Raw genomic sequence first — 25,199 nt, 5'->3', positions numbered from 1 at the left:
ATATTTGCCAGACATAGCTCCTTCTGATTACCACTTATTCCGAACACTACAGTCAGATCTTACGGGAGAACGGTTCACTTCATACGAAAGTATAAAAATTTGGCTTGATCATTGGATCAGCTCAAAAGACCAAGATTTCTTCAGGCAAGGAATACGTAAATTACCTGAAAAATGGGTAAAGGTTGCAGCTGCAGATGGAGCATACTTTCAATAAACTTTTTTTCAATTTTCTAAACAAGCAAATGTGTTTTATTTGAACAAAAAAGGGCGGAGTCATATTCAAACACCAATATCTGGTTAAAACCAAGTGTATTTGGTAATTGTTAAGTCAATCCATTGCTAAATTTCAAGCATAATTTGGTATTACGCGTCCAAGTTTTTTCATCAGTTATTCACTTCCTCAATCGTAGATTCTCTTCGTTTTTAAAGCCAAGTGACATAAAGAACTCCTTCGGCGTGTCACGTTTTCCACGTTTTATTTTTACGTCGTTAAATTACTGGAATCTACAACTCCATTAGAATTGTTCAACAATTGTTAGTTTGTGGCGAAACATTCGAAATAAAATAAGGTTATAGTGATCGGGGAATGATCAGGTTATCATCAGTTTTTCCTGATTCAAAACGATTATGAAGTTCTTGGCGAAATTGAACACGTCGTCATCACCTTCTCAGTCGACAATTGATGTAGATGAATTTTTTACGAATAAAAGTTTTTCTGTCAGTGAGAAATTGAAACATGAACGAAATTATCCGAGACTCTATACGTGCAACTGTATATTAGATCGTAGTCTGCACTGCATTGCACTTCTGGAATAATTAACCGTGATCAGATCCTGAGTTATACCCTGTAGAAAATCAACTAATCAACAAACTGGTTCCTTTCTTTCTCTCAGTGATTTCATTGCATAAACATTTCGAATAAAAATTCTACAACCCTCGAATAAAACAAAAGCCATATAAAGCATTTTTACGATGATGAACACAGTAGCAAGTAGAAACGGCATTACTGCGGTCAGACAGTGTAACATGTGCCCTGTGAGTTTAGTACTCCCGGGACCTCCTAAGGTTCATTTGTCGTAAGTACTCCTTCCGGTTCGTGAAAATGTATAAGAAAAAAAGTAGATCGGTGGTGTCTTGTTTCTGTCAGATGAGAGACAACTGGAAATAGGTCCCGGGGCCGTTCCAATCCATTTGCGTCGCTCTCGCTTGACCAAAGGTCCATTCATCCTGTGGATTCGAAGTAGTTGAGTCATGCGCCAATGGATTACTCGGATGTTCGTGATCCTTGGAAATGGATAACAACGTTTACTTTGGTTAATTATTTCTTCGAAACAATTTATCTTCAATTCCATTTCGTGAGGAAATAAAATGTCAATTGATGATTGCTTGGCGAGTTCCTATGGTAAAAAGTATATTCTAATCCATAAAATCCTTATAATGATGAAGAAGACGATTCATAAAGTTTACATAGCACCATAAGAATCACATGATTCCCTTTGTTTAAAATTGAGACTGGTTCGCGGTATGGGTCAGTCAGGAATAATCTGGTGAGGTCGGGTTTAGAGTTCGAGACGCTATTGGGGTCGACCAGCCCTCGCGGGCGTACGCATTCATCAGGCATGGGGTTCACATCGTTTTTTGGAAAACCCGGATCGGTATCAATTCATCACGTATAGGGTATACATCTCGGTATTTACGGTCATCCCTATAAAATTGTATCATTCATCAATCGTTATTATCACGGTTATTTCATCTTCAATTATCGGGTCAAATACGGAGTTATCAGTGGAAAATAATCAGTTTCATTTGTGGATAATTATCAAGCCATTTACACCATTTATGGTGTAAATAGTGGAAGTATCATTGACTTTAGTGACAACATATAGATTCGCCTTGCGGCTGAAATCTCTCTTTTATTTCACATCCCGACTCAATCAGCCACTCACTTCCTATTCCCGATCCACCCAAAATCTGGCAAATTATCATCAAGCCTCAACACCCTTGAAATCAGATATTGCTTCAGCTAGAGAAATTATCATTACGATTCCCATAATGAAATTGTCCTTTCCCTCTCTTATCCCTATGAATACATCAATCCGTAACTTCGAAGACCGACCATCGCTCGATCGATGAGTAATGATGGCTATCTGCCGGAGCCTCTCCACTCCCGTAAGTTGATACGAATAAATACCTCATACTGCAGCGGACGGAAAGGGTCCCATAATAAATATGAAGAAGATGATAAATGGTGAGTCCCGTAACCTCGAGATACCTCTCCAATAATTTATCTTACTCGTCCAAGTGCCGGTAGGTGAATCCACATTTTATTTTCGCCATTATTATTTTTTTTTCATCCTTTTTTTGTTGCCAGTTTTTGAAGTTAGTGACGGACCATCAGATTAGGACAGCAAAATGTGTTTCTCTTGATGAGAATTCTGGTCGGGGGCGTCCTGCGTGGACGTGATATGACTCACGCTGATGGAATTTCATTCTGTCGTTCACGTTAATTCCGCGAAATTGAAATACTCAGAAAATTCAGGATAAAAAGTTAACCAGACATGCAGCTGTTCATGAGACATTTGCGATTACTTTTTGAGATGTGGATAAATTAGATTTGTGATAAGGCTAATTCTTATGGTGATACTATATCATTTTGGTGTATGAACTCAACTTTTTTCTCCTCTAGGAAAAGGTATATACATCTTGAGTGTTATATCCCTCACTGCAGACGATACATCAGTGACCCTCGTCTAAAATAGCCCCAAATATTCTGATCACTGAAGCTCCGGAGGCTACACCGTCGAATCATTTTCACATTCATGAGCTCGTGCCGCATGGTTCTGCCCAGCTAAATTTCAATCTGTTTGCCTTCATCCAATTATTTCATTCCTGTAATGATGCTTCATCATATCGTATCTGAACACAAGCTTCACAACGTTGAAGGCTAGTTAGAGGAATCCTATATGGACCTGCTATGATTGCCGCTGATGAAGTTTCTTTCTATCGTTCTTGTTAATTCCGCGAAGTAGGAATACTGGGGAAATTCATGGTGAAGGTTTGACTAGATGCACAACTGCTCATGAGGCATTTACAATTGCTTTTTGATATGTGGATGAATTCGATTTGTGATGAGGCTAATTTTTATGGTGATTTTATATCATTTTGGTGTATGAGCTCAACTTTTTTTACTTCAGAAGAAAGTATATCTACATCAAGAATGATATATCTATCATTTCCGACGATAAAGCAGATACCCTCCCCCGATCTTGACTGAACTATTCTGAACTATTCTGATTATTGAAACTCCGGAGGCTACACCGTCGAATCACTTTCACATTCATGAGCTCGTGCCGCGTTTTTCTGCGCATCTAAATTTCAATCTTTTTCTACTTCCATTCAATCTTTCCATTTCTGTTATAATACTTTATTATATCGTACCTGAACACAAGCCTCATCACTTTGACGCCGAAGGCAAATCAAATAGAAGCATCCTCTGCATAATAATTGCTCGCTATTCTCTTAGAAATTCATCAGTAAATTATAATTGCAAACCAAAGTTTCGTTATAAAGCTTGTGTTAATTACGAATCAATATTCTGCAACGATCGTCCAGCATTGATCCCGCAGTACGTGCTTTATAGAGAAACGCTGTAGCAATTTTCCTCGCTGGCTCCCTATTTTAGTGCTGATAGGAATATTCGAAGAAGCAGAGGAACAAAAACATGTGTTCCTTCCGGCAAAAAGTATTGACAGTTATTTGGAGTGAGACTTTAAATGAGATGAAGTACTCGCGAATAAAGTATAGAGCTGAAAGTGAGAAGGATTCACTGATGTTGTATTCCTGATTAGACCTGTTCAGGTTCGAAGTCACTGACCTCTATCTAATCCAAACCTATGACATTGGTTTCCATCACTGAGCCTCATCTGCCTGATTGAGATCCACAAACCTGAACAGGTACTAAGATGAGAGCATCTGATGAGAAATGAGAGTTATCTGGATCCGAGATTGATTCAATTGATGACTGGATCAGATACGGAAAAAAGTATCATAGATCAATCTCTGACACTGACTCTTATTCGAACTTCAACTGGAACTGAGATAAATCTGCTGAAATTCCTCGTCTTCAACCACATGCTTGTTTCATGCCACAGAAAATCAACCGCTCCCATGTCCACCGGTAAAAAAAAAAAACTTTCTCTCCCTCGGAAGTTATTCCAAATGGCTTTTTAATTCCGTTGACTAACCCCCGCGATAAGAATTTTAAGCAGCATAAAACCGCGCCTCTACGGTACTTGAACTCAGTAACTTTCATGAAACACTTGCATGTAGTCTCGCGTGACTGCGGTCTCAAAAAATATTCATGGTATAAATTCATAGTGAAAAGCGTGGGAAATGGGTTTCAAGTCTTCTAACGTTTCGCATGCTCTCGGGATATTGAATCATAATCAGGGGTGCAGGAGTGGCACTGTGAAATTTTATAATATCAAAACATCATTCATGTTTTTTCTCTTTTAACAGACCCTGTTATTGAAATAAAACCAAAGGGGAGTGACATTCATGTAGCGTTTTACATTTTCGTGATGGGAAAGAAACAAATCCTATTATATCATACTACAGCCATAAGTTAATCGTATTATAATGACGTTCCGTAATTGTAATCAATTGACAATTATTGATGATAATGAAATTAAAATGCCTTTTAGTTCATTACCATGAGGATTTTGCATTTACATCCCCTGACGATACATGGAAGAAAAAATAGACTGAATTTCGATGGGAATACATCAGCTGCAGCGGTACCCTCAATTTTTCGGGGCATTCCGACTAATTGTGTTCAGTGCTTGAATTCAAGAGAATCTTTCTGTCGATGCAGCATAAATTTTTTCACACCAATCCCACTCGATAAATCGCCAGCTCTTGGGATGGGAGGAATGCGATAAATGAGAACTGGGCGTGAAAACATCAGTTGGAGTCTTCGACCGGTTGTTATTTTTCTCCGCAATTATCTTCATTGAGGACGTTATTGGTACTATTCGTAATGATTATCACGATGGTAATTACGATGATCATGATGATGGAAACATGAATTTTCTTCCGGTCAGACCAATTTTTTTGCGGAAAAATTTTGCATGAAAAATCATGCGATTGAGACTTTTCGAGATCCATTTAGAGAATTCCTCTGATATATTGTCTCCCAGCAGTCGTATTATTTGAGAATTTATAATGTAATAAGGGGACGCCGCCAGTCGACCTTGATTCGGATCGCCATCTCCAATAAGACGTTTCAGTATTTCACCCCCACGACAGTCATCCCCAAAAAAAATTATCGTATTTTAAAATATCCACTGAAGTATGAAGATATACCTTGTGATTATGCGCCATTAATCCCGATTATGAATCCCCTCCGAGAAAATTGTTCAGTCCAGTAAAAACAGTGAGAAAATGGGCTGACAGAAATATTATGAACACTCTCTGTCCTCACAAATTCAATGCTCAATATCGATGGAAGCTACGGATGAGGTTGGTAACAAATTCTTCCGGTTATCCTCATGGTGAAGCTGATAAGCCTCCGCTTTCAGATTCACGAGAGACACACGATCCTTCTTCTGCCTGCGACAAAAGATAAGACACCAGACATTGGCTAGGATGAAATTCCACTGAAGTATCTACAAGAAAATTACCAAGATTTTATAGGATATATCGACATGGTAAACATAATCCATATGAATTCATTCGTGGATAGCATCGGAAGTAGTTGGGAAATATTGTCTTTTTAGATGGAATATTTCTGAACGAAAAAATTGAAATGTGAGTCTTCATCAAAGCCAGTGGAAATTGAGCGTGAGGATTTGACCGTGAATCGGGTTCAGGACGGGTAAGGCGATTTTAATTGAACCTGATTAGGTTTGGGAAAAGTCACTCTCATCCATTCCCCAGGTGGGAATTAAATAAGCTGACGATGGGAACAAGCTTGTACGAGCCTTGGTTTGACGAGGCTCAGTGACACAAGTCTGGAGCAAGCTTGCTCTTAGCGTTCACTTCAGCCTGAAATGACTGTGATAGATAGGGCTTTTGGGGAGTCTTAATTCAGGCTTAGTTCAGACTTGGAGTATTAGGACGGAATACGGAAAGGCTCACCCAAGGCTCAACTAAGGTAACCTTCCAACCAATTGTTACCTTCTTTGTCAATAATTTCATATTTATCAACGAAGAAAAGTCTCTCTATCCAGTCAATAGGCATTACCGTGACCTCCCGTCAAACCAAATGAGCTAGATCTGGACAAGGCTTGCGGCAGCCCCTGGCAAGAGAGGCTTCCCAAATTTCGTTAAAAAAATGAATTAATTAGTTTTTGATTCATTGATATATTGGAATACAAAAAAAACAGTTGTTAATGGTTGAAACGGAAAAACAAATACAATACACGCCCAGTACTTCTTATACCAAAATGAAATCCTACATTTCAACAATTGTCCGAATGGCCAAGTGGATAACGTATCGGACTACAGATCAGAAACACTTAGGATTGAATCCCGGCGGGTGCAAATTTTTTTTCCCATTCCTTTTGATAATGGAAGTTATGAGATAATCAGCAATCGTGAAATAATACTAGTAAACATAAATAATGAGATAATATTTTAAAAAACAATGATATTTGATATTTTGAGGCTTGAATGAACCCTTCTTCCCAGGCCTCACCCAGGCCTCGTCACCCAGCCTGAGAACATGGTTAGTATTTCAGGGCTCAATGAGGTTTGATCCAAGCTTGGTTGCCAGCCCTCATCCAGCATTTATGAGCCTTGGTTCAAGGCTTGACCAGCCCTGTTTCCTTCGTCAATTCCTACCTGGGTCATTATCATTAGAAAGGATTAAAATGTAAGTCTTCATCAAAGCGAGTGGAAATAGGAATCAGATCCTCGATATGACCGAATGCCAGCATCTGAGGTCGGCTCTTAACAAATAGGCCTTCAATTCCTGATTGAAGATATGACCTGAAATCAGGTATGACGAATGAGTCTTAAACTTTTAGTACTCCAAAATTTCTGTATACCCAAGAACTCATAAATCACAGAAGGATATTGAAATTCTGGTATCACGAGTAGTAGATATACCACAGCGTTCTCTCTCACCTCAGGGCACCGAGTAAAGTTGAGGGTAGCCAACAAATCGATGAAATGCAGTCGTGCAACTGCTCTTAACTGTTGTTCGTTAGTATCCCAAGAGCATAACACATTTCCGTACATCTCTAGCGAGTAACTCGAAACTTTGGAGATTGTATATCCTCATTATGGATTTAAGCTTCGCCAACTTACAACCGGAAAGTGATTAATTATTGATTCGGGATGTTTTGGACAGATTGATAAATACGGGTAGGATAAGAAAACAATTCGAAAGTTGCGGAACAAAACTTTTTAATGGGAATGGGCATTAGCTTCTGATTGATGTTGATGTTGCCTGGGGATTAGAGCAAGGTTAGCATTCCTAATTGATGGAAACGGGGAAATTAACATTGCTTTTGGCTGTTTTGTAATCGGCTTGACTTCTCGCCGCACTGTTATAACATCAAAGACTTGGGGCGAAACTACCCTGTAATTATTGATCTATTTTGGAACCACGAGACGAGACTTCTGGAGTAATAATTAAGCATAGCAATTAAGGTCAGGTTATTGAAGAGTTATTTGGCTTATTCACTATCTAAGCAGATGCTCACTGTTGAATGAAGATCCATTATATTTTGACTCGCCATCTATAATTCAACCCTTCCCTGAAAAATTTTGCTAAAGTTGGGAACCAGATAGTTGATTGGGCACTGAGAGGAGAAAATCAAATCAGGAATAGAAATCGTTTCGATGGAGAATTCATCCAGAAATGCATTCGCTTGAACATTTAGTTAAAGTTGCCTAATCACGGATCAGATACAGAGGGTAAGAATCCCTTGATGGTGTTCCTAACCAAACTAAACAATATTGGGAACACCTTACCATAATTGACGAGGATGAAAACAATTTGAAATTTGTGGAACAAAACTTTTCGATGGAAATGCGCAAGAGCTTCTCATTGATGTTGATGTTGCTTGGAGACTAGAGTAAGGTTATGATTCCTAATTGATGGAAGCGGGCAAATCAACATTATTTTGGCTGCTTTGTAATCAACTTGACTTCTCGCCGCGCTATTATAACATCAAAGACTCGGGGGAAAGTACCCTCCAATTATTGATCTGTTTTGGAACCACCAGACGAAACTTCTGGGGTAACAATTAAGCGCGCTCAGGTTATTAACGAGTTATTTAGCTCCTGTATTGTATAAGCAGATGCTTGATGTTGGATGAAGATTTAGGAGAGTGATGATTAAAATCAGCTCACATTAGTTCCTCTCTAGTGCTCGAAGTATTCTTTTCCTCATGAGAATTCGGGATGGATTTGCGAGGATTTGAATCGTTCTAGAGATAGATTAGGGTTAAATGAGATATTTATTGTAGCCACAAGGAGACAAGAATGGAGATTGGAGAATCACATTTCAATTATTTCCGAACGGAACTTGATTAGAGCTTCAATGGAAGTTAATTTGACTATTTCAGGGGATCGAATTGATTTAACAGCTGAATGTGATGCAGCCCCGAGGGTCTCATTGTTTGGCGTTTTCAGGTATTATGTGTAGTTCCTGGTTGGAATTCGGTCCAAATGTCCAAATTGTATCATTTGAATGGCGTTATATTCCTATATTACACGTCATCAACTTCATTGCGATTGTTGAATTGTTGATGAAATCCCTGACTTTTTAATTCATTAGGATTGAAATTAAAATTTTCGGAATGGATAAATTTCCTGAATTTCGGAATTGGAATTTACTTTCTATTTCCGGAACTCACTAGGAATTGAGTTACTGTGTATCAATTCTAGCGGAATTTCTCAAAATTACTATTATCTGGGGAACTCGTCAAGGATTACATTTTTAATTTTTTATTGTTGAGGAATTGAGTGAAAATTAGTTTTTCAATCTGTAAACAATGATTCCATCACTCAGTCAGGTAGGAATTGAATTCCCAATCCTGAATTCTTTCGGTATTCCCAGGAATTTGTTTATCGATCTTTAACTTTTAAAGGACTGAACATAAGAACCAAGTTCTAAATTCCTAAGAGAAGCATGAACAATTCCATTCTTACTTCTGAGTTGTTGAGAGATTGGGAATTTGATTCCTGATGCAAAATTCTCGAAAGATCATTACGAATCCTAAATAATTCATACCAAATCAACATCTAAATTCCAACGAATTTGATACTCTACTCCAGAATCCTGAGGAATGAATCAGAAATTAGCTTCTCAATTTTCAGTTCCTGATTTAATGAATACCTAATTCCTAACTCCATTGGCACTTATTAGGAATTCGATTTCTCATTCGTAATTCCTGAGCAGCCATTGCAAATTTTGTAAATTTCCCAAATTACTTGCGAAATTACTTAGGATTTAGATTTCCAATCCTGAAGAATACCCAAAAAATTCGATTCTCAATTACTCATTTCCGAAAAAAAATGTCTAACGTCTTAATTCATGAAGATTCTCAAATTGACCAGAAGTTAGATTTCCAATGCTGAATTCCTCAAGAATTCATTGAAAAAGAACCATTCTCATTTCCGCATTCCGGGTGAAATTAAATATCTTGAGTGTGACCACCAACGTATGATTCCCTTTCCGAGATCATACTTTCATCAATATCAACTCACTCAACCGTATTGACGTTCGAGTCTCCATCATAGCAGCAATTAGATGAGCGATCCTCTCCCACCATTCTGTTGATATTTACTCACATCTGCAAATTGTCGCAGTCTAGACGTAACCACGGAATGTTCCCCCTCATATAGCAAGGAGTTACGGGTTTCCGAGGCCCACACCTGACCTGCAGTAGACACGTCTTGGGGGGTAAATGATATATTCCCCTCAGCTCCATGTACATAGGGGTCTTGGATTCTCCATTCTCGCTCTGCTCACTGTGGTCTAAACTATTGAAAATTATGTTCTACCCTTATCGCGACATTCTCGGATATAGTGACCTTTATGACCTATCCCACGGACCAGAGTTAACCCGACTACCATTGCCTTCGGGTTATTTGAGTATGAAACTCGGGTATTCAGAGAAAGCATGATTTTATGTACTACCCATTCATACCAAATTTCTCAAAGAGCATCGGTGGCTTTTGGGTAGTGATTCACCATGTTTGGTAAATTCGTGTCCATCTCCTGATTCAAAATTACTATTATAGTATATCTCTAAATCTGAATTAAAGTTATGTCATCATGGTTCAACGCACAACTGTTACAAACTTAATCAAATTTTCGAATTCCCACAAGCAACCGGTCAGAATTTAATTTCAATGCCGTGGATTTTAATCAATTTATCCAGAAAGTGATTTGAAACATTATCACAAATTTAAGGAGAAGTGAGATTTTTGTCAGGTTTAACCCAGTATTGTTATTCGATGGAGAGTTCATGAGAAATTAACATCTTAATTCCTAATTTCTGATCAAATGAATTCCTGAACCAAATTCTTCAAAGAGCTCCTGTGGCCTCTCAGCAATGATTCGCCGTGTGTGGTAAATCTTTATCTCCTGATTTAATTTATTGTTCTGGAAAATTTGTAGCATTAAATTCCAATGGCTAGATTTGTATATCTTTAAAGGACAATTAAATTGACTTCCTCAGGTTTCAACGCATAACTGCTATGAACTTTCTCAAATTTTCAGACCTTCACAAGTGAACTGTCAGAATTTAATTTCAATGCCGTGGATTTCAATTAATTTATCCGGCGAATGATTCGAAACTTTATCACCAATTCAGGGATAAGCGGTCTCTTTGTGAGTCTTAATTGAGTTTAACACTTCGATGTGAAAGTTTAAATGATTGCTGTTGCCAGTATTCATTCTGAATGCCGAATTGTTCCCTCTCAGTAATCCCCAAATTTCATTTGTTTACAGATATTCAAGAATTCTATGAGCTGACACTGCTTGACGAATCCAAGTCCGTGCAGCAGAAGACAGCCGAGACAATTCGCATTGCGGACAAATGGGAGGCAAGCGATGGCCCAATAACCCCAACTTTCGCTCAAAATGATGTAAGTCAGTACTTTTCACCAGTATTCATAATAATGCAATAATCAAATATTTCGATATGTACCTTGGCGCTGAATGCACACGGGATCGTATATGCAAATCAGCCAACTAATAATGTATCACTGGGTACAAATAGTAATTATAATCCCAGGGTCGATATCGAAATGCTACGGCAATGTTATCATATAGTCCCTATTGCCGCTTCATCCACTGCAATCTACCTGAATCCGTTGCTACTGAATCTACGATTTTAATTGCTAATTGCATGCACATGGTATCTACTGGAGATATTATTATAATGAATTGTGGGTGTTGGTGCTGGTGCATATGTGTATGAATCAATCGAGGATCAGGTTATTGATTTAAGGCGGTTCAAGGGACTGAGTGGATGCAATTAGGGAAATTGGTGGTCAGCAAATTGAGGGTAAATGATATTCCGTCGCATATTTTTGGAAAATATTTGGCAGGATGAATAATTTATTAACCATCATGTGGTCATTCAATCAAAGCATCAAGACACTATCGTTAGTTGATGAGAATTTTATCGGAAGATTTAAAAAATGCATCGTTGAACCCTACCTGGCTGATTGACTGGCTAGATATGATCGTTACAGGTAGGAATCACCAACACTGAAAGTTACAAAGGTTTAGCTTCGATATACCGACGGTTGATAGCCTTGTCATGAACTTCATTCAGCATTGATTGCCATACTTGATTCCATTAACTTCTTAATCCAGCCGTGGTCCAACACTTAGGAACTAAGCTTATCCCAATGTTGCCAACCGGGGGCTGATCCAGTAATAGGCGATATCTGGTTAAGACAGACTTACCCCAGGACTAATCCAACCCCAGGCAACGTATCTTAGCCTCCGTATTACGAAACCCCGGGGTAGGAAATTTTTCCAATTCATACAACCATCAAGAATTCGCACTTGGAACCTCTCCCTTGTCCCGACACGACAGCTTTCAATCTTCTGATCGTTTCATCTGATTTCACCCCCAATAAAGCCCCTCCATACCATTTCCTCCAACAACAAACAACCCTTTCTCAAAAACCCATCCAATACCTCTAACCAGGAAAACCCAACCACCAGAAGAATGCAATTTCAACGTTAAATATTATTACACCACAAGAGCTTAAACGGAAACAGTTAGCTTTGCCAGTAGCAGTCATAAATGGTGCTGAAGGCTTGGTTAATGTCGAGTTGAGGGCCCTTATACCATTCCATCTCTCTCGCTGGTCAGAAAGATAACGCGGAACGGCTGTTATGAAACGGCCAAATGCGACGCGTGTTCACTGAGTACTTGTGTGGTATGGGGGTTGGAAACACATTGAGTAAACATCCACAGTGCAGTTGAGGGTTGAAAGCAGGTTGGACGGGGAGGTAGAGGCGGTGAACGAGGGTAGAAAGTGGGTGGTGGAGAGCTGGGTGCCACTTGAGAGTAATGCGGGCACGATGCGGTTGCTCCAACAATCCAGGAAGTCTTTGATTAAACGGACGCGCATTGGTGCTCTGGTTATGTAAGGGTGGTTGAAACCCAAACCGGCATGACACGACGCTAGAACTCACACTACCGTCCCCTCCACCCTCCCTCAGTCATGCTCTTTACCTTCACTTTGACGCTTTGCCGGTCGTAATGTATACCAGGCTCAATTGGAAAATCTACCATGACCAACGGGGACAACCAGTCTGCATACAAAATGTGTGCGTCAAGGTATGTATGCTTTCGCGAAAGAGGGTGATAAAGTCTAAATCAATTCAACTAGTCGCAATACGCATGTAAAGTGGAGCTGAATGGATTATTCGGGTGGATGTCACTAGGCGTCGTGCTTCTGTGATCAAAATACGGTTGAAAAAGTTGGACGAGCATCTATTTTCATCGAGTGAATCCTCAATGTTTGTTTGCTCGGTGTAGGGTAGGGAAGGAACGGTGTTACGCTTGTGTAGGGTGGGGGATTGAGTGGGATTGGTGAAATCAATACCTCTGGGAACTTTCTTTGCTGAAGCTTCCTCATTTTGCTTCATCTAGAACTCATAATTTGAGAATTATGAGTTTTTCACGACTTTCACTTTTCTCTGATTCTGACAATTGCCTTGATTGATGGAATATCCATTTACCTTTCCAGTGCATATCACCGGGAAAACCAGTTATCGAAACAAGGATTTTAATTGGCGGGAATGAAATAGTCATTAATTCAACACTGATGTTTGGAAAATGGATACCTCTGTATAAAGGAATAGCACTAGCTGGTGCTTCCTCCGGAAGTCAACATGAACTTGTTTCTATTAACATGTCGATTTTAATTACAGCCCTGAGCTTCTGCATAATATTGACTATTATAACCAGATTTTATGATACATTTTAAAGGTTGAGAACTTTTCGCCGAAGAAGGAAAAGGAAAGGTGAGAGTAATTCAATCAAAAACTTTGATGAAAGTTTCTCCCGGCAGAAAATATATTCGAACTTCTGTTTTGATAGACGTTTTAAGTTCCCTATAACCGGATTACGAATCACGAGAGGGAAAAAGCTCCAAAAGTGGCTACGGGCGATTTGTCAAGCTGTGATTAATTAGTGAGACCAGCCGTATGTTTGCTCGACCCCCTGTGCTAAATGCAAGATCGTAGTGTAGCCAGTTGCAATTTATGTCCGAAACCGTGGGACCGGAAGTGGTTAGATGACGGGCACAGATTCCACCAGACCGTGAGAACACGTGGTTCATGGTCAGGTACTTCTACTTTTACGTTTACATGCCAAGGGTTCATTGAAATTAACAAATTGCGCATAAGTATTTGCCTGGAATCAAAAGCCTTTGAGAGTTTGGTTCGGATGAACGAATTATCAGTTTCCAGTCGAAAAAAATTTCCTGTATAAATGTCGCAACACGAAATCATATCATGAATTGGTTTCTTTCATGCCATGATGGGCGGTCTAAATCAGGTCAGAAATGACTTGATTTAAATAAATTCTATAGATCAATGCAGGACGGGCCGAATCTGATTCGAGTGGATTTAGTGACCTGATTCAAATTGAGGTCGACTTTATTCAAGTTGATTCTTTGTCTTGATTCAGGTCGGCTTTAATTTAATTCAAGTGTATTCTGTAACTAGATTCAGGTCAGGTTCGACTTGTTTCGAGTAAATTCTATGACTTGATTCAATTCTACTGAATTGTATTGAGTTTAAATTTTACTTGTATAAAGTCACGATTTACTGCATGAAACAGGTAACTTGTGCAGTCCAATTTGTTGATTCAACTTGAATCAAGTAGGTAATGACTTGAGATGTTTCTTCTTCATATAATTCAATTTTACTCACAACAAACCCGAGCTGCGACGTGATGGGGTCAGTCACATCACTTGAAATAGCTGAAAAATCTACTGAAATCAAATCGAAAGTCACAGCGCTGTTCCACTCATTGTGGTAAATTAGGTTTGAATGAGAGCTCAAAAACTAAAGCTCTTCTGTTCAGCTCATCATTTCCTGGAAACCGTAAACAAACATCAATGTCTATTTCTTCCCTCCAAGAATCACTTGATAGTAATTCCCATAGCTGAAGTGTCTATGATAATGAGACAGGACAGCACATACAACCAGCCAAACCACATTGTAGGTAAACAGTGATCCTCAAAGGCACGTTTACACCCATTTCCAGCCCTCTCCTACTCCTCCTGGTGCATACGGTCACATTCACTTGAAAATGACAACGCGCCTAGAGGATGTAGTCGTGTCGGAACAATTTGTTAGAACCCTGTGACTAACAGTATGTCTCTCATCCTGGTATGGCGGCAAACGTTTTCGTCGCGTACTACTTATCCCCCTCCGCCTCGCCACCTCCTATTCCAATCCTTCATGGTGGTGTACCTGTTACCAACGCCCAGGGCAAACCCAGTTTCATCCCGAGGTTGATGAATGCGGCGAATATAAGGGTAGCTGTGTGCCATCCTAGGTACACGGCTGGCTTAACTTCAACCTAGACAGTGGATCCACCCTCTTAGGGTGAGTTCCAACAGTCAGTCACACTATGGTGCTTTTAGCAAATACGAGGAACTACGTGACTTGTGGAGAGAAGTGGTGGATACGAATGGGAATGCATTAGTCTTAATGCTAACGTCAAACGTCTTGTTGTTGTCTGGATGCTGACAAAGGGTTATTAATTTGTGACGAAGGGTGATGTTTTTGGAGGTGGTTCAGATGTGTAAATATGGGGAGAGATGATTATATTTGTAAGAGATTTAGGGATCACTGTGGATTTTGGTCATTTATGGACACGTTAAGAGAATTTCTACATGAAATTTCACCTTTGATATTTTATTGGTGTTTGATCCATGATATTTGATCTTGAATATATTTTTCGTGAAACTTGACCCAGGAAATCCGACTCTTAGTATTTTGATTCATGTATTCGATCCATCTTACTTCATCTTCAATGGTTGATTCATTTTTGACGCTGAAAAAATCCTCAAAAAAACCGTCAGAAAAGAACATTTTCTACGATAGTCCTCATTATACTTCTGAAAAAATACATTGGGAAGGATCCTTCGAAAAAGGCATCATCGCCTGAAGCACTTCCAACCAACTAAATTTCTGAAAATGAACATAAAATGTTCCTGTACATTTTTCCACTTTTTTTTAAAGTAATCAATTCACCAACTCACAAATGCCAATGGAACTATTCCCTACATAATTTACGAGTATTCAGTACCTCTGAGCCATAAATGCAATCACATGCAAACGTCTGCCATAGGAAGCGGTGATATTAGTTTCTCAGGCCGCATACCCCAAGGCCAGAAACACCGGAGATGTATCTCTTGATGAATGCGACGTCATCATCCGGTCACAGTGTCCCCAACATCGGCTCCGCCCCCTCCTGCGATCACGAGATTCCACAGGTATGTGTGTTGTCCCCATTCTGCTCTCCCAATTTCATTATTTACATCGATGAATGGCATAAATTTATTGGAAACTCGAGGTTATTATCTCCAGATGCTTCATTACATCTTTGAAACGGAAAATTGAATTGATTACGAATTGTTTGAATTGCTGTTCTGAAGTTGATTGAGTTGAACGCGTATGAATTGTTGGGATGGATGAACAGCAGCAAAAGGCTTTAACTTTAGTTGGTAACACAAATTCAATCAATTTTCAAGTTTGATGGAATTTTCCAGATAACTTTGAAGGTTTGTATGTGAAAGGATCAAAGGCGGGTAATACTGGTGATAGTATAAAGCTCCTATATTTGAGAGATTTGTTGGAGCAGCTCTGATTCCAATTGATAGTAGGTATTGATTACTGATTAGGAATTCTAGGTCCAATCCTGCAGATTGGAGAAATTGGTGAAGATATGGAATTCATGAATAGAAAACTTGCCTGCATTTTCAGTAATGATTCGAGTAGTTTTCGTTTTAGTAGTGTGACTGTGAGCAGAAAAGTGGATGATTAGAAGACGAAACGGCTCCTTACTGACTTGATTCAAGTTGCCCCAACGAATTGATTCACGCCGAAAGATCTACCTGTTTCAGGTAGTAAGTAGCGACTTCATCTAAGTCGAATTGATACTTGATCCAAATCGAATTTAATCGACTCGCTGAACCTACACGAAACAAGTTAAAGCCGTCCTGAGTCAAGTCACCGAATCTACTAGAATTGAGACAGATCCGACCTAAATTAAGTCGTGGAATACACGTGACTTAACTCGAAACCAACCAGAATCATCTCCAAAATCTACGCGAATAAAGTTAGAATGTTTCTGAATCAAATTGTATGCGACTTGAATCAAACCAAAAAATCTACTTGAATCTAGTTGAACCTGACTTGAATCGAATTGTCGAATCTACTTAAGATACAGCGGGACCTGACCTGAAACAAGTCGCACAATATCCTTAAATTAAGTCGAATCTGATGTGAATCAAGGTGAAAAATCTACTTAAATAAAGTACAATCTGACCTGAATCAAATCGCAGAATCTTCTTCAATCAAGTCAGAATCGACCTGAATTAGGCTGCCGAATCAAGTCAAACCTAACCTAAAGCAAGTCGCAGAATCTACTTACGACATGTTGGACTCAACCTGAATCAGGTTACAGAATCTACTTGCATCAAGTCATATCCGATCTGAAGCAAGTTGCAAAATCTACACGAAACGAGTAGAACCCAGCCTGAATCAAGTCGCCATACCAATTTGCAGATTTTTCAGTAACGGTTCATTCAAACCGTCGATTACGGCATGAATTACATGAATTTTCAATATGTTTTAGACCATCAATGTTCAAAGCTTTTGATGTCCTCATCCGTTAATCTTCAAAGACTCCTACCATTTAGTTTTTCCATACCATTTTTCTCCTCAATTTGGGAGTTGAGTCAGTATGGAAATACTATGATTGCAGCAACGATAAGAGCCATTTATAATTCTAGACGGTGAGTGCTTGATTCAGTGATGATGACGATGCATTAATTAATAATTATATCTCAGCGTTGAGTGGGGTAAGTGAGACCTAAAAAATTCACGCAATTGCCGCGGTATAGTCGTAGCTTCAATTAACCACTCGTTTCTTGTACTGGTGTCATTAAGACTAAATCTGGGAGCCTTCAAATGTACATTGAGACTACACCGAGTCGTTTAATATTTTAGCTCAAGGTTCTCGGAATGATTCATTCAATGGGGGGATTATGACTCAATCGGCGGGTTTTAACTGCTGAGAGGTTTGCGTAATCGGTTTCAAGGGATTATTCGCTTTTATGAAAGCGTGGTGCGAGTCGATCGATGTTATTCGTTGAAAATAAATTTGTGGACTGTTTTTTTTCAATTTATAACCTATTTTCCGTGACCTTTTTGTTATTTAAAAAACGTTGACATTCTAAAAATGTTCAAAGAAACACCAATTTTTCCTAAAATGGAAGTCCTTGAAACTCAGATGAAACCGATTTTTTTCATTCAAATTCGATTTCAACAAATTTAATTTCAATGTTCCATCAATGTCCCAATTCAATTTTCCATGTGGAAAGTGAATTTGCATTGATTACTGAAAATTTCTTCATAAGCGGGAATGAACCTTCGTCCTTGTTACTCAGAATATTGCACGTGGAAAACTGTCTCGTGTATCCGTATTTTCCTTTTTCGTCGATGTATCTTTATCAATGCATCTCCAGGAGGTGACTTCAATTCCAATTCACATGCGTCTGGGATGTAATACCCTGTGACGTCTACGTCTTTCGGACTTCCTTTCGAATTGTAACTTTGTCACAGAGTTGAAACGAATATTCGAAGTGAATTTATCGGGTTTTTGCGTGTACTTTTCATGCAGGGGTGATAGATTCGTTCAATCCATTCGGAATTGTATCCCGAGAAGTATGTCGTTATTCCGGAGGAATCTACCGTGATGATTTCAGTCGTCAAATTGTTAAAATAGTCTAGTCATTTCAGTTGCGAAAAGATCCTGGGGAAGTTTTGAATTGAGTTTCCATAACTCGTCGCACAGTGAAGTTTCATGAGTTTCGAGTACAACGACCCTCATGAACCTCGTCACCCTGCCTCTCCTAAGGGCCGCCGGCATCATCCATTTTAGAACAAACAATGTGAACTAAATGTTAAGGACTCTAGACCACCGTAGCCTTCACGACCCTTCGGACCTTCATGACTCTGAATCTTCTAAGCCATTTTAAGATAAACAATACAAACTACGCATTGAGAATTTTGAATCTTTGGTTTGACTATGCTGTTATCCAATATCCCCTACTTCATATTTCCCATTGTGTTCTATCGTCACAGAAACCTGACGCTCATCACCTCATGAGCTTATCATTTCCCAATCAAATTCACGCGGTTTCACTCTATTTAACATCAAATGAAACTGCCCTCATGACCCGACCAAACCTGATCTGGATCATGTGACGGCTCATCAGAGAACCCATTATCAGGATCACCTGATGCGACATCAGTTAACCCTCATCAGGCCTTGGTCGGGTAATCTTCAGGTCATCCTAAGCACAGTGATGGGTCATCATGAAACTTGACAGAAACTTTGACCTTTCAAAGTCCCAAACGTTTACTTACCCCTTTCTCTACCTCAATACCAAATTATCCGTTAAAACTCCGGGAAGACTTATCCATTAGCATTACACCCGAGGGCAATCCAATTTTATTGTTAGCAATCTCCTCCGAAAAAAAATGACAAAGAAAAAAGTTTAAAATGCGATCCAAGTATTACGGAATTCCACTGTGATAGTGGTAGAGAATCAGGGGATGGCGTCGGGTGAGTAGGGGTGAGTAGGAAGAGGGTGAGGCCTTGAGTGTAACAAACAACTTCTCGCTCTAATGAATCTCGAGGTGGAAACGCGAGCGATTCCCGATAAGGCAAAGTTTATCGTAAAAACAATTTCCTTTCCCGCTTGATTCTCTATTGGCCAGAATGAGGGGATGATGCGTAAGACGAGTTTTCTACTTTGGCATCTCTATTGGGGTGACTGTCGCTCCCTTTTCACACCGCCACTGGGTTGAACTCATTTAGTCTTTTCACTTCTGGGTTCCAACTTGATCTGCAATTCGATTTATTTTGATTAGAAATGGCGGATGTCGGGCATGGTGATGAAAATAAATGTCCAGGTTTTCTTCTTCATTTAGTGAATTGCTTTATTTGAGTGCCAGAGTAGAAATCTCGTCGGGACATCTTCAGGTTTCCCTGACCAGAATCCGATGACATTTCGAACAGGTCATAAATTGTTTTTACTGTTGTAGTTGGTCAAGTGGTACCGTTCATTGATCAAATCGATCAGGTACTTTTTTTTCTCCCGATGAGGTAGACCATATTAGACTTGGGTAATTCCTGGATTTTTCAATGTCAGGTGCACATAATGATGACCTGATCATCAACCAATGGCCTGACCTGCTATCCACTATCACAATTGACATTTTCCATAGCGTCCCTTTATCAGGGAAACCTGAGAGTACCCTGATCATTCCTTGACCAGGTTCCAATCTATTTTATTTCAAATGAGGCTGCCCTGATGATATCCTCGTCGTGTTGGCTGATATGAGGATGACCCGACGAGAACCCTACTAGGCCTGATGGATCGAATGGACATCTAGTAAACCTAACAAAATTTATACCGAAGCGTAAATTTTCTAGTAATCAGATGAATCAATGACTGATTGCAATCATTTGTCGTTCCATCGTAAAGAAATGAAAAGTATCTGAATTGAAAATCATGATCCTAATGAAATTGAAGTATTTACCTGATGATTGTGTTGCATTTCCCACATTTCCATTGATTTTAACTAGTGACGAACAGTGAATCACAATTAATTCCTTATAAAATCACAGCAATGGGAGGAAGGGAGGGAAGCAGATGACGCAGTTGCGTAAAATGATGTTTAATTGGAGGGAGGCAATTAACCAGTGAATTCGTAATAACAATCCGAACAAACGAAACAAGACCACCGAGAGATGGTAATAACATTGAAAATACAGTGGTCATGTTTGAGAGCTTTCGTCGAGGTACCGCGGAAATTATTGGCTGCACATCAACATTCAATGAACGGCGAATAATATCGAGTTGGAAAACCAAAATGTAGATTTTGTATTAGATTTTACTCTTTGGACAAAAACAATATGCGTTCGAACACTAATCAATTCCTGACTTTTTTCGTTTCTTGCATTATGATAGCGAGTGACTACGGAAAAAATTTGTAAGTTCTCTTATTTCGATTTCAAGGAAACTTATATATGTTACAAAGGATTCAAAAATAACGATACGCATTTTTTATCACTTCATAGTCCGTTTGAAAGGATGAAATCAGTCTCTGAGTTCACTCTCTTCAATCGTAAACCTAAACTTCACATGTTAGGACGAATTTTGGAATGCACTCTAAGCTCCATTCAAATAACATCATTCTTCCTAGATAGACAAACAAGATAACATCAATGAAGGATAGCAATAGCAGTGAAAATCCAGTAGTAGTATGTGATAGCTTCCGTTGAAGTAATGCGGACATTGCTGGCTGCACAGCAGGACTCAATGAGTGGGGAATAATATCGAGTCGAAAGACCGAAATGAGTACATTTTCCCCTTAAAAAAACATAATATGCGTTGAAACACTACTCAGTTGCTGACTTTCTTCGTTTATTGGATTATGATAGCAAGTGACTAGGAAAAACACTAATGAGTTCTCGTTTTCCGATTTCGATAAAACTATATGTTATGTCAGGGGTGATTAAATCGCAAGGAAATTTAGAAGTGAAAATAATCATCAGCGTAACTTCTTGAATTTCGATTTTTAAACTGACTCGAAATAGTAATTGAATTACATATAATTCTAGGACTTTCAGAATATAAATTTTAAATTGCCTCCAAATAATAGTTTTCAATCAATGACATAAAGAGGAAATGTTTGGGAAGAAATAAGGCGGATAAATAAAAAAAGAGACAGTTTAATTAGCGCAGCTGACTCTTGAACCATGGGAAAATAATTCTTTGAGTCCGCAAGAAAAATGTTTAAAAGGGAGAAAATATTTGGTAGTTTCTAGTACTTTCTAAATTAAGATAAAAAAAATTGAGTAAAATGTATTTTTCGCCGGATGTCAAATATATGTCTTGTGGAATACTCAAAAATAAGTGGCATGTCCCTTTCCTCATCGGTATAATATTCGGTATAATATTCGGTGTAATATTCTGTTTGAAGGGATAAAAGAAGCTCCTGCCTTCACCATCTTTAATCGTAAATTCTAAATTTTACATGTTATGATCAAATTTGAGATGAAATCTCAGTTCTATTAAAATAACATCATCCTCCATCGAAATCTACCACCAGAATTCTGCAATTTTCCGCCAATAATTTTCTCCCCTTTTCTCCGATACTCACCATCACTCTATTTTCCAATTTTCTCCAATCTTCTACTCACTCCACAAAAATTCATTTCCCCAAAAATTTGAATTTATCTTCTCACTTCCGTTCCCTGGAAACCACGCCAATTGGCAGTCAAATCAACATACAAAAGTCCCACGTAAAAAGTAAAAAGAGTCAAGAAGCAATATCGATTGCTGGCTCCCCCAAGTGCGCATGAGTTTGATGACCAGACGGAGTTGTCGAGACAGCAAATATCGACTGGTCAGTGATTGCGAGACAACTGACTAGTAACGATACAGAGGTTGAAAATGAGATGACATTATTTTCCCCTCTATTTTCTCCTTTCCAAGCCAACTTCGCAAAGCTGGATAGCAAGCAGTGACTGGAGGTTGTTTGTGCGATAACTACTTATAGCTGAACTAACCGTACCAGTTGGTACTTAGCATTTGCCTCGTCAAGTTCCAACTCGCAGATACACTTGGCCCATTCGCCTGATAATACTCCTAATTGTTCGAGGCATCTCAATTCAATACCTTGGAACTAACTCTTGGTCGAATGAAATTGGAGGATAGTTGATGGATTCTATTCATGAATTGTGCCATCAGTGGGTACAATATTCGGGATTGAGTTGAATTCTACTTAGGGGTAGACGTGATGGAGCTGTCGATATGGTCATCAATCATTTGTGATGGGAAAGCTGGGAGCATTACAGCTGCTGGTGGGATCATCAGGATGATGGGTTGACAGGTTTACGTATGGATTCCTGGTTGGATGGAGATTTTTAAAAAATTGACAATGTTTTTACAATTTTGCTGGATTTGGATGATAAATCATCAGGCTTAGGTCGCGTCATAATGAGGACAGCCTGACTTAAAATGAAAGAGATTATGCAGGGAGAATCGATCAGGATACGGTCCGGTCATCCACAAGTTTCTTGGAGAAATTTGGCCGACTGAATGAGTCAAGAAAGGACCTGAGGGTGACAAAGTACGTGTACGAAGTACGGGTCTTGACCATTTGAAGTTTTTTTAGTTAGATGAGAGACGGGGGAAATCCTTAGGAAATTCAGGGTGACGAGGGTCATAAGAATCAACAAAAAAAATTGTCTGACCAATCGTTTCAACTTGATGAATCAATCAATTGTCGACAATGATCATGATAATCGCTAATCCCACAGATTCATCATCAAAAAGTGATATAAATGCAGGTGTAATTATTTTCATGATCAAACAAAATTCTGTATTGACGCTAAAGAAAATAGAGAATTACCGTAATCACCAGCGAATCCTGAAACCTCATCGAATAGTTATGAAACTTCTGATGCACAAGTCCACGAACCGTGGTCGCCTTGCCATTCGGATAACCCAGAAATTGATGTTCAATATGGTTGAGAATTTCAATAGTAAATTTTGGTAATCTGAAGTTACTGTAATCCTTGCCACTTGATCATTCTGACTTTGATAATTTACGGTTTGCGGCCGAAGGACTACTTCAGATCCATTCTCAAACGGATGCCAATGTTATTGACCTATTTCAACAGCCAGATAGGTACCTGACCATTGAAGATCCGATGTTAATGCCACTGGTAATTCGAGGTAAATATAGAGAGCCGTCAAGACAAATCCTATCGGGTGTAGTTATCGACGATGTGGGATTGATTGGGATTGTGGTTGGATGGGATGAGCCTAGAGAAGATACTTGTTTGGAAGAATTGGAAGTGAGTATGAGACACTAGGAAGAGATCAATAGTATTTCTATTTTTTACCTCGTATCCTCTCCAAAAAGTGGAATCATTTCAGTACAAAATACTCCAATAATTTTAGTTTATTTATCCATCAACCGTTTGAAATCAATATTGACAATGTTCATGACTACCCAAAACACTTGCATAAAAGAAAAAAATTGGTATCACAAAAAATCTATTTTTCTACATACGCTAACAAAAGGAAATACAATCTCTGGAATTTTTTCCAAATTTCACATTCTTTTACCTTCACTCTCATGATAAACCCGTAACCCAAATTCATAACCCTCTTGGGTATTGTATTCAACGCGTCCATTGCACCACAACTGATACCGTTGATTTTTCCCATCGTTCAGTCTGAAATGTCCAGATAATCCTGGTCTCGCTTCATGTTTGGGTACCATCGAAAATCGATCCACACAGCCGTATACACCACTCACACCAAACACATACCATCTATCCAATTATTTTTTCACGTCTGTCCCTTTTTTCTACGGAAGCAATCATATTTTTTTCCTTCCATTCCACTCACTATTTTTTTTACACTTTACGCATTTGTATCCATTTTTTGGCAGTCTTTTTTTGTCACACACCGGTGGCTTTTGAATTTTTGGCATTCACTCCACCCGAACTCCCGGGTGGTCGCTGACTTGGTGCCAGTGATTCGATGCTATCGTACGTGGCAGCGAGTCTATAAATTTCACTGCCCGGAAAACAATAACATGAAGGAAATTCGGGGAAAAAAGGCTCGAAGCAATGATGACAAAAAATTGGAGGGAGTGAAATATGTTTCATGAAAGCCAATGGAAATTCATTTCAGAATGATTTTTTGTTGTTTTGAACAGTTGAGGGAAAAAACTTTCATGAAAACTGTTAATTTTAATCGATGATTCATCATGCCCTGATCAGGCTTCGACCGGGTCATCCTTATATGTAGGAATGAGATGCGGAAATCATTAGAAGATCATGGTGGCCTTCGTATTCGAAATAAAATAGACCCTAGTAGGAGATCAGGATAAGCTTAGATGAGCCAAGGATGAGTTATTCCAACACTAAGCCACCCTCAGCCAATCCTGGCCCATTCCTCATCTTCCACCAGGGAATCAGAGCAGGTTGGACGTGATGCAGAAGTGATCAGGTCATCCTCAGGTTTCCCCACAGGTCCAATAAGACTTGATCAACGAGGAAATAATCAAGACATCATTATGTTCATCTCACTTTGCAAAACCACCAATTATTCAAACCCATCGCAAATCGGTCGCTCGTCCTATGGAACTTGCCTGACCAACCGAGCTACTTGAGCAATTAACGAATGAATAATGATGATTATCACTATCGATTTTGTTGCAGCTTCCATCGATCAATCGTTACCCTTAAATTTCGGGAACTTGCAAAATACAGATTTCTAAATATTCATTCTACTCACCTGAAAAGAGTAACATGATGCCTCTATCCACATGCATTCCTCTTCCCGGAATGTTTCATCTACGTTTTCGTGACATGCGTTGA

General features: G+C 39.1%; 1 protein-coding gene across 6 annotated transcripts in view; it reads left to right on the top strand.

The window, feature by feature from the left end:
• Nucleotides 1-25,199, top strand: part of LOC107048707 (disks large 1 tumor suppressor protein) — a 616,903-nt gene that overhangs the window by 378,329 nt on the left and 213,375 nt on the right. For all 6 annotated transcript variants that reach the window (XM_015272036.1, XM_015272039.1, XM_015272037.1 and 3 more), the window contains one exon: nt 10,970-11,106. In XM_015272036.1, coding sequence (XP_015127522.1) covers nt 10,970-11,106 — 137 coding nt within the window. The remainder of the gene's footprint in view (nt 1-10,969; nt 11,107-25,199) is intronic.

The sequence above is a fragment of the Diachasma alloeum genome, unplaced genomic scaffold (genome assembly GCF_001412515.2).
Source record: "Diachasma alloeum isolate Michigan unplaced genomic scaffold, Dall2.0 Dall_scaffold_00196, whole genome shotgun sequence".
Taxonomy (NCBI): domain Eukaryota; kingdom Metazoa; phylum Arthropoda; class Insecta; order Hymenoptera; family Braconidae; genus Diachasma; species Diachasma alloeum.
The sequence above is the reverse complement of the archived record's forward strand: the minus strand, read 5'-3'. Positions and strand labels throughout refer to the sequence as shown.